This window comes from Gossypium hirsutum, chromosome D07 (genome assembly GCF_007990345.1).
Source record: "Gossypium hirsutum isolate 1008001.06 chromosome D07, Gossypium_hirsutum_v2.1, whole genome shotgun sequence".
Classification (NCBI taxonomy): Eukaryota; Viridiplantae; Streptophyta; class Magnoliopsida; order Malvales; family Malvaceae; genus Gossypium; species Gossypium hirsutum.
This window is the reverse complement of record NC_053443.1, coordinates 17,125,862-17,136,849: the sequence shown is the minus strand read 5'-3', so window position 1 is coordinate 17,136,849 and position 10,988 is coordinate 17,125,862. Positions and strand designations below refer to the sequence as shown.

General features: G+C 33.4%; 1 protein-coding gene across 1 annotated transcript; it reads left to right on the top strand.

The window, feature by feature from the left end:
- Positions 1-1,926: 1,926 nt before the first annotated feature.
- LOC107941978 (general transcription and DNA repair factor IIH subunit TFB1-1) lies at positions 1,927-9,455 on the top strand. Its single transcript, XM_016875614.2, has 20 exons — positions 1,927-2,279; positions 2,593-2,671; positions 2,753-2,814; positions 2,972-3,035; positions 3,484-3,598; positions 4,474-4,549; positions 4,637-4,732; positions 4,912-4,956; positions 5,142-5,198; positions 5,355-5,510; positions 6,204-6,269; positions 6,493-6,616; positions 6,793-6,849; positions 6,934-7,061; positions 7,135-7,326; positions 7,408-7,521; positions 7,692-7,769; positions 8,246-8,293; positions 8,524-8,592; positions 8,965-9,455. Exons 1-20 carry the CDS (start codon positions 2,199-2,201, stop codon positions 9,049-9,051), a joined length of 1,794 nt encoding a protein of 597 aa, XP_016731103.1. The 5' UTR covers positions 1,927-2,198; the 3' UTR covers positions 9,052-9,455.
- The last annotated feature ends 1,533 nt before the right edge of the window (positions 9,456-10,988 follow it).

Sequence of the window (10,988 nt, the reverse complement as noted above, 5' to 3'; positions counted from 1 at the left end):
CCAACATTCACATGACAGGTGGCTTCAAGTAGCCCGTAATGGTAAAAGTCCTTGCCATTAGACTTTCCAGCAAATCTGTGCAATATCTTCTATACTTTTTTTCTCTCATGTCTATTCGCTCTTTTAATAATTTTAAGTCTGGAAATTCTCTTAGGCCTAATTTAGGAGTGCTTTTTAAAAATATTTTTGGGAGAAAAAAAACATTCTGGGTAAAGACTAAAATTTTCAACTTTTGAAAAAAAAATATTTTTGAGCTAATTTTTAATTTGGAAGAAACATTTTTTTCTTTTAAAAAGTAGCAGCTTGTTTAAGAATACTTTTGTTCTAAAAATATTTTTGAGAAGCATTCTTAAACTTACCCTTAATTTAAAAAATGCTTATTAATATTCTTGCTTTTCCTTTAATCAAGATTTCAACTTCTTCCGGGATCCTTAATTCACCTTGGACATTAGAAATGAATTGTGGAACGTTAAATTCACAAGTTCTTTATTGTCTTTGCATATGTCAAAAAAAAAATTACAAATCTCCAATTTATGGGTATTGAAATAAAAAATAAATACAATTCTTACTCAAAATATAAAAAATGGTATATAACAGTGAGCAAAGTTGAATCTACATATGTTAATAAAACAATTAAAAATAAAAAGGGAATTCTAAAATTAAAAGTTAAAATTAATACTGTGGAAAGGAAGACCATAAATATATTTAAAAAATCAATACGATGAAAATCTTACTTTTGATATTTGCAAGGAAGTTGAACTAAAAAGGCAGAAAATGCTGGATCAAGAACCTTGGATTTTCCATTCCTGGGAGTGCCTAAGCTTATTCTTTTCCCTTCCTTTTTCACATGTGATGTCTGAACATTAATACAAATCTTAATCTATTTCCAATTAAAAGACATGTTCTTCTAAACATTCTGAAATTTTTGGTGGAAAAGCGGATAGCGCTTAGTTTTGTTGCTCTGCCTCCGATGACAGTCACCAATTTCCGCTGGTGGTCTGAAGAGCTTGATCTTCTCAAATCAACTAAGGGTGAGTTTGGATGGACGATTAGGTGCGGTGTGGTGCGTTTTGCTTACTTTTTGTGTCTCACGTTACAGTATCGCTATAGTATTTAATCTTACCGCCACCGTTATTTTTACACTAACCGCAGGTAAACGCACCGCTCATCCAAACTCACCCTAAATTAGATAACATACAAAGCAACAACAATAGCAGCAGCATGGAAAAGAAATAAGCTACAAGACACGCAACATAGAAACCAATGTGATTTCTTTCAAGTAACTTAAAAAAAAGTGTTTGGACTAATTATAGATAGATCCCTAAATTTAGGTTAAAAATTAATAAAAAAATACCACGTGTCATCACTCAATTAGCTAATGCGCAACAATTTATTAGTAGAAAACAGAAGATTTTAATGAAAGTGACTAATTTGAATAATTATTTTATTTGAAGTGACTAAATTAATAATTTCTTTTTAAAATAACTAAATTAGGACATTTCGTATTTTAAAGTGATGATTTCATGGAATAATTTTGTATATTTTAATTGATATTTTTATATTTGAATATTTAATTCTAGATTAAATTAATTTATAAATTATTAAGTTGGAAAGTTTTTTATTTGAGTTAATTTTATATTATGCTTAATTAATTTATTCGATTTGAATACTCAAAATCGAAAATTGAATAAATTAAAATAATTCGATTTAAAAAAGATATTTATAATGAATAAAAACTGAATTACTTAACATTGGTTTTGGATCATCGATATTTGTTTTTATAGGTCTAGTAGACTCTCAATTTGCATTTTATAACTTTTGGGCTTCGAATCAAATTCAAAAGCAGTGTTTGTCTGAGGACCCAACGGTTTAAAAGAAGCCCAATTTTGAATCATATATTTGAGCCTGAAACTCAACAATCCAATTATACAGCCCAGTTTTGATTGTTTTTCTCTTTGAAGTTTATTTTCTCTCAATAATTGTCTCTCCCAGGTTCCGATGCTTCCTTTGTTGGATTTCTGGGTTGATCTTTCGCTTTTCAGTTTTCAGTCGCCTCTTCCTCACTCTGCCTGCTCGATCCCTTCTCTCTTTCTCTAACTACAATATAAACAAAACTGTAAAGCTTAATTATTTGATTTTCTTTCATCAATAATATATTTTTTAAATTTTTGGTAAATTGTTGTCCTAATTAATCGAAGATGGCGAGCACTCACGTGACTAAGCGAGCTAAGTATAAGACCACAATCAAGGATCCAGGAACTCCCGGTACTCTTAGAATGGTACTCATTTTACTTTGTTTATTTTTATTGAATTTATTTCCTGGATTTCAAATTTGTTAATGTTGAAAAAGAATAATGAACTGATGTTTAGAATTCATATTCTTTTTTTATGAAATTTGAAATTTATACGCATTGTATTTACTGATAGATATTTTTAAATTTTATTTTCACTTTTTTGGGATTATATAGGATAAAAAGTTTAAGTTCGTGGTGTATTTTGTTGTATTAATATATGTATTTTTATGTTGTAATGGTTGAATAATTATTGAATGATTCGAAGAAATAATTATCTAAGTAACTTTGCTTTGTACAGACCTTTGAGAAAATTTTATTTGTGCCTCATAATCCTAAATCAGCTGGAAAGCTTGATGTGGAGTTTCGATACATTAAAGGTAAATTGCTGTGTGTAATTTGGTATGAATGCACGCTATCGTACTGTCTAAATGATGCTGCTTAAATGGTGAAATTTGCAGGCCAAAAGCATACGAAGGAAGGATCAAATAAGCCGCCATGGCTTAATCTTACTAACAATCAGGTATCTTTGTTTATGTTGATTAAATATATGTTTCGTATCGGGTTGGATAATCATTGTTTTGGTTATTGATTTATTTTAGTCTTTATTTAGATTGAATCCAAATGCTTTTTTAATGGATCAATGATATGTTGAAATTTTCTTTATGTGTTGTTTTCAGAATGGGAGTTTCATCTTTGAGTTCGAAAATTATTCAGATCTCCAAGAATGTCGAGATTTTGTGGGTAAGTTACATGTTCAAGTCAAATGAGTTTGGCACAATATGGTTCTAGGATTTGATTAAGGATTTGCTTTCATGTTTTTCCTTGTTCTTGGCAGTTGTCATGCGTGTTTTTGAATTTTTAAATTTTTTTTTTGGTAAATTGTTTGAGAAGGATTTTTCCTTTTCTATTCCTCCTTATTAACATGAATGGCTAATCAATGGTGTTAGCTTGTTCTTGCTTTTGATTTTAGGCATTAAAGATTCTTTTCGCTTCTCTTAACAAGTGTATAATTCTGTTTAATTTCCTTCGTTAGCCCTTATGGGCCTGAGGTGGTTTTAAGTCAAAACTTAAAACATCCCCTTTTCTCTTCTCCTTTATTTTCACTCTTCTACGCTTTGCATGTTACATTGTATTAATTGAAGTTTTAGCACACTTGTTTCAAGATGTGATGTTTGTTTATCATGAATAGGAAAAGTTCTTGCAAAGGGTGGAGAAGTTTCTGAAAAACCTACTGTTGCATATCCTGATGAGCAACTCAGTGCCGCTGAAATGGAGCTGCGAATTAAGTTATTACAGGAAGATAGGTAAATTTACCTTTTGGTGTCATGGCAGTTTGTTTTGTGAATGCCAACTGGGCTGGCTTGAGGGTTTTGAGAGGCTTATTTTAGCTGCGACTTGAGTTACAGGAAGATAGGTAAATTTACCTTTTTGTGTCATACCAGTTTGTGTTGTGAATGCCAACTGGGTTGGCTTGAGGATTTGAAGAGGCTTACTTAAGAAAACATAAGAAAAAGTTTAAGGTGAGAAGGAAAATAGGAAAGAAACATGCTGCAAGGGGAAGTAATTAACATAGTGGTGGTTTACAGGATTAAGTTTTTGCTTGGAAGGATTTCAGATAGATAAGGGAACTTTTAGTCGGGCTGTGGTTTGTAAAAATGTAAGTCATGTTGATATTAGATAAATTGTAAACCATAACTTCTAGAGGGAGTTAAAACAAATCACAAGGTGTTGATAGTAAGTTTGCTCTGAAATAATCTCCTTGTGTCTTTTTAGGAGATATGTCATTTTGTATCTTTGTAAATATGAAAATTTTATCAACAAAAGTTTTCCTTTGTTCTTATGCATGATTAGTGGAACGTAAAATATGTTAGTTTGAAATGGACACAGGATGTCATACATAATAGCCTTTTATATGTATATCTACATCATTTAAGCCTAATAGGATAAATAAGGTAATGATCATGTGAGTTGCGTTGTGACAACTACTTAAGTATTCTGAGCAGATTCACATGTAAAATAAAATTCTTAACTGGATGTGTGTTTTAAACATTTTCTTATTATATGTCATTGGCTCTTCTTTTGCTTGAAAGTCTCTACCGCTGCTTGGCTGGGTTCTTTGCTACTGTATGGAACTTCCTGAGCTGATAAGAACTTACTAAATGACATTTCCTCTTCTCAGTGAACTGCAGAAACTTCACAAGCAATTTGTGCTAAGTGGTGTCCTCACAGAAACTGAGTTTTGGGCAACACGAAAGGTTAACTGCACATTAGGCCTTTGTTTTCTTATGTGGATACTGTTAAATTGGAATAAATATTAAAATCTTCCTCTGCATAAATTGCAGAAGTTGTTGGATAGAGAGGTTAGCAAAAAGACAAAACAGCGGCTGGGTTTCAAAAGTGCAATGATTTCTGACATCAAACCATCAACTGATGGTCGGGTACAACCTTTCTCTCTTTCACTCTCACTAACGATTGCATACTTGCTTACATCTTTCCCATCCCAGGTGCCTATGTCTCACTCACAAGATCAATTACCATATATTAGTTTATTTAACGTCATTTTCGAAGTAAGTTGGACACAGAAGATTTATATTATCTTTGTCCTGCTGTTATGCAGACAAACAAAGTCACATTTAATTTGACACCAGAGGTCATTCTTCAAGTATGGTATCTTTTTCATTTTTCTTTCTTTCATTATATTTAGTTAATGCGAAGAACCTATTTAAACTTATCTTGTTTCTTAAATTTTGTTTCTACTATATATGCAAATGTAAAATATTAGTTTAATCATTAGTCTTTGGCTGTCAGACTTGGTAAGTATAACCAATGCTTGATGATATGTGACAGATATTTGCCGAGAAGCCAGCTGTTCACCGTGCATTCTTAAGTTATGTTCCTAACAAGGTACCTGGAGCATTGAAACAATTCTTTTCTTCTAGCAGTTGGCCTGTAAACAATGACCCTATTGTTATATTGGCTATTTGAAGATGACCATTAAGTATGATTCATTCTGCATGTTTTCTGTATGCCCTACCGTCTGTTTTTTTTTTGGGTTTATAGATGTCAGAAAGGACTTTCTGGACAAAATATTTTAGAGCAGAATACCTACATAGTACGAAAAACAGTATTGCTGCTGCAGCAGAGGCTGCTGAAGATGAGGAACTTGCTGTATTTCTAAAGCAGGATGACATACTGGCAAGTGAGGCGCAGAAGAAGGTGCTATTTGTTCTTTCTCCACCCCCCCGGCCCCCTTAAAACTGGAATAATCCTTGATGTAGACAAGTAGGAGGAACAGATAGAATATGGAAATCAAGAGAGAAAATCAGAAATAGATAGAAGCAATTAGAGGGAAACAGAAGAGATTGAAGGAGAAACAGAACTTAGGAAGAGAACCAGATAGAACCTTTAGTGGGAAATCTCAATAATTCAATGTTCAATATCCAAAACCTTGACCTGGTAAATTGGACACGACATGAACACGATATTGAAAAAATAACTAAAACATGACATGACACGAAAAAGTGACACAAATGTACTAATATGTCAAAATTTGTATAAATATATAACTCTTTAAACTTGACCATGGAATTGAAAAGTTACATGAATATGTTGCGGATGCATGAACGGCTAGGTTTGCAAAACCCAATTGAAACTAAAATAACATAGGTACTTACAATTACCTCAAAACCCTAGTAAAATTTAAAAAAGAAAAACTAATTATAACCTCAAAGTAACCTTGAATAGCCTTGATAGTTATAAACATTACAATCAAAGTCATAAAATACCTAGTAAACATAATCTCCTAACTGGGATATCTCGTTCGCTGTTGATTTTTCTTTTTTTCTCTCCTGTGAATAATGCTATGAATGAGGATGGTCTTTACCCTTTTGTATAATGTGTTCTTTGCAGATCCGGCGGGTTGACCCAACTCTGGACATGGAGGCTGATGAGGGTGATGATTATACACATCTTCCGGTTTGTTTGATGCTATCACTTAAGTGAATTAATTCATTTTGTAACTGCTTTTTGGAGGTTTGCTTTTTGATAATTTGAAGATAAAAGTGAATTTTTTGGTTTCATTTATCAAGTTTGACCCCTGGGTCATGTATGTTTGTTTGAGGTTTGTAATGGATGAATTCTACAGTCTTAACTTTAGGGAAAATAAAAAATATATCTGTTTATGTTTCTTAACCTGCAGGATCATGGGATCTTTCGTGAAGGTAATAAGGAAATGACAGAATCACAAAATGAGCTATACAAAAGATCTCTATCCCAGGATATTAACCGGCATGCTGCGGTTGTTCTTGAGGGAAGAGCTGTAGGTAAAGGCTTTCCCTTGAATTTATTTACCACTACATAATTTATTTATTATTTATTTTTTTCTTGCACATATGTATATTGGTTTAGTAATGGCTTTGTGATACTTGACGCCCAGTTTTTCTTTTCGAAAACATACATGTCTCATTGGATTGCATCTGTTCTATGAATTTGAATGTAGATGTGGAGTTGGAAGACACGAAGGCTGTAGCAGAAGCACTTGCTCAGTCAAAACAGAGTTCGTTTTGGTTTTCTCCTAATTTATTTTACAACTGTGGTTTTATGCTGTAGAATGGGTATTTACGTTTGATCTTTGCATTAGAATCATCAAATAAGGGAGAGTCCGATGGGGATATAAGCCGTGAGAGGTTAGATAGGTTATCAAGGATGACTGAAATAGAAGATCTTCAGGGACCAAATACTCTTCCACTAGCACCGCTTTGCATTAAGGTGACTCCTGTGATCAAGTGGTTTTAATAGATGCTTTTCTGTAGATACCTTATTTGTGTGTGCCCAAAACCAGGACCCTCGGGATTATTTTGACTCTCAACAAGCTAATGCACTTAGAACTTCTGGAGATGCACTTGGTGGAATTGAACAAATAAAATGTGGTTTGAGCACCCAGGAGGTGTATGGTTCTTTAAGGGAGTCCATCTCATCGATTAAAGCTATGGGGTTGAAGGAGCCTATTGTCAAACCTGAAGTTGCTCATCAAGTAACAGCAATATTTTCATGGTGCTTGTTCATAATGGAAAGTGGTGGATATAAGAACTAACAGTGAAACTTTATCATACAGGTTTTTGATGCTTTGACCAATAGTATCTCCAACACCAAATATCATATTGGGAAAAATCCTCAAGAGAGTGTTCTGGATAGACTACCGAGGAAAACTAAGGAGGAGCTATTGCATGTGAGATTTCTTTGCTAGTGTACTTGATATAGTTGCATTTTATACAATGGATTTTGGAGCATTACCTGTTCTGCCTTAACCCTTATGGCTGTGCATCTTTATTTTGCTTAATTTGATAATTTTATTTCTAGACTTTGGTTTGCTTATAGAGAACTTCTGAATGTTTCCAGCATTGGACATCAATCCTTGAACTACTCAAACATTTTTGGGCATCATATCCTATCACCACCACTTACCTCTATGCGAAGGTAAATGCTGCACTTATTGTTATAAAAAAGCCTGGAGCTGGCTGAGTACCTTATTAATTAAGGTTGATTATGTTTGCTCTCAATGGATGAAAATTCAAGTTTTAAATAAAATTTCAACTGGTTGTGTTAGTCCTCAACTCTCTCCTTCTGTCCTGCATATAATGATAGACACCCACAGAGTCAGAGAGAAGGAAAAAAATTGTTACAAAAGAACCATTTCTTCAAACAAGAAGCTAGGCTGTTTTTGAGTATTTACAGGGAAAATCTGTCTTTTTTTTTTTCTTAGACATTTTTTGTTTTCAGAAATGCTGTGTATTTATCTGTTATTAACAGTGTCCTGAAAGCTGATGACGACTGTAAATGAAAGGATTGCATTCTGAATGTTAATCTCAATGTGATTGACTTTCTTGATTATAAATTTTTTCTTTTCATAAATCGTCATTCTGAATTGTTGTTCATTCGGTAACTGTATGCAGGTAAACAGATTAAAGGATGCCATGTCAAATATCTATCCACAGCTAGAGGTAAATGTCAAAAAAAAAAAACTGAAGAAGTTTCTTCACTCAACTTTCCAATTCTACCCTTTCTGCAGTTATTTTGTCTAATTTACCTCCTGTACCCTTCTCTTATCTTCCTGGCTTAAGTGATGCTGAAGCATAATTTCTTAGAATGATTTGTTGAAGATGCTTTGGCTTTACCTCTTTTTTGGATACACTTAATTTTAATAATTTATAAGTCTGCCATAAAATTCCAGGAGATTAAGGGATCTGTCCCATCAGAGCTTCGGCATCAGGTTTCCCTCCTTGTTCGTCCAATGCATCAGGTGTGAACTTTTCTTAATTCTTAGTTCAAGTCCGGAAAAATGAAAGGGAGAATTCAGAGGAAGTACATGAGTTAAACTGCTAGGCAGTAGTAGTTTCACTTATTCTTGTGAACTGTGGCCTCCGAAGTTAAACTACTGGCTTGCATATGCTGGTTTTGGATCGGGTCATTCTAATTCCATTAGCCTCATGAGCAGATGTTATTAGCAGCACATGCAGGTGCAGCCATGACTCGTGTCCTATGGGATGAAATCAGCTCCTATACATTCCGGAGCCAGCGAGCAATGCCTATTAGGGCATATCATTAATCAAAGTTGGTTAATTAGGTTGAACTATTTTCTGAAGTTTGCTCCTGTTGAATGTGACTTGTGCAGGCTCTAGATGCTGCTATTCAACATTATGAAGCAAGCATGCAGAAGAGATCCGCACAGAGTGGAGAGAGACCAAACGGATATGTGTAGGGAAACATTACTGTTGTCACAATACATGTCTTCTTCTTACATACACCTGTATAACTGCACCCCCAATGTGGTGGGTGTTTTGCCGTCTAGGCTCTCAAAAGGAGCCTAAGATCAATTTTGTTACGGATGGGGTTTTAATTTTGCCCCTTTGACGTCAAAACAAACATCACAGTTACGTATGCAACATTTTTCGGAAATTACTCGATGAGAAGAGCGTTGTGCATCTTTACTGGCAGGATACTCTCATCAAGCCTGATTTCTTTCGATTTGTATTGCAATATCTGATTAGGGTTAAGTATTTTGGTCTTCTCTAGCTATGAGTAATCCTTTAAGCTTTAAATTCTAGCTGGATTGAGCTAAACCTTTAAGACGAAAGTTCCATCAAACAAGTGAATTGTTTTTGAGTCTGAGTTTTTAAACTTTCCAGGAATTTCTTATATTCTTATGATCTCTATTTTGGTTGAGTATTATGTTAATCTCTATTTCTTTAATACTTTAGGTCATATTTCTGACCTCAGGCAATGTGTCAAATTGTTTAATCAAAGTAACAAACTTATTTTTAAAGTCATCTCTTTTTCTTTTTCCAACTTAAAAGTCATCTTTTGACCTGTTATTTGAAGCAAGGGAATTTTCCAATGAAATTACCTTATATTTTTCCTACATCATCATTTATTATCATATCAGTAAGTTGCAGATTCCCTTGGTTGCTCAGAGTGGTAATTAAATTCTTATTTTTGGAATCATTCCGCCATAACCAAATCCAAAATGAAAAATAAATCTAATCCAATGCATGGAATTTCATTATTTTAGTTTTTAGATTTGTTTGGATAGACTGTAAGGTTAAAAATAGTGTTAAGACATTCATACAAAATAATATTTAAGACATTCAGACAAAAATATATCAATAATTTATTTTATAAGTATTTCAGTAATTTTAAAATTTTAATAAAAATTTCAAATATATTAGCGATTTAATCAATTTATTTAAAGATTAAATAAAATTTAAATACACTTAAATGATTTAACGGAAAAGACGAAATAATGTCTTCCTTTTATGATCTAGTGGTTCTAGTGAAAGCTTTCCCCTCGGTTCTTCATAAGATTCATCTTATTTTTATTTGATTGACCAATTGAAAAGAAAGGGACTAAATTATAGATTAGATTTATTATAAGGGATTAAAAGGGAAGTTCAGGGGCAAAACACCATTAAAAGCTCTCTTTTTTTAAATTTACCGAAATGTTCCCGGTATTTTATTATTTATCGGAATGGCCCTTTTCCCCGAAAGCGCGTCCACGTCAGTGTGATGTCAGGGGACGTGGCAGAAAAACGCGTCCCTGAGGGCATGCTTTGCCTATGTGGACATAAATCGCTCTCTTAAAGGCGCGTTTTGCTGCCACATAAGTGCTCCCCAGGGGATGCGTTTTGCCCGTTTCTCCCACGTTAGGTTTTGGGTTTTTAGGGTTAGGGTTAGGGTTTAGGATTTTTAGGATTTTGGAGAAAAATTAAACGAATAAGGGATTAGGGTTTAGGGTTTATTAATTAAATTAATTATAATTTTTTCAAAATTGGATTAGGTTTTGTGTTTATGGTTTTTTAATAAAAAAATCAATTAAATTAGGGTTTAGAGTTACGTGAGTAATTGAATTATTTAAAATAATTTTTATTATTAAGAATATTAACTATTTTGTATTTTATTACATCAAATAATATCAAAATACTCAAATTAAACTATTTTATATTTTATTACATTAATATAAATTATTTTGTACAAATATTTTAAAATAAAAATCAATCTCCGTGCCCGCCGGATTCAGTGCCACATTGTGGTCGTCGACGGTTACGCGCTGGATTCCTTCTTTGTCCAGCTTTCGGCGGGGGTTGTGGTTGCTCCGGTGGGGATTCTGGTTCATTCGGTAGGGGATCTGGTTGTCGGTGT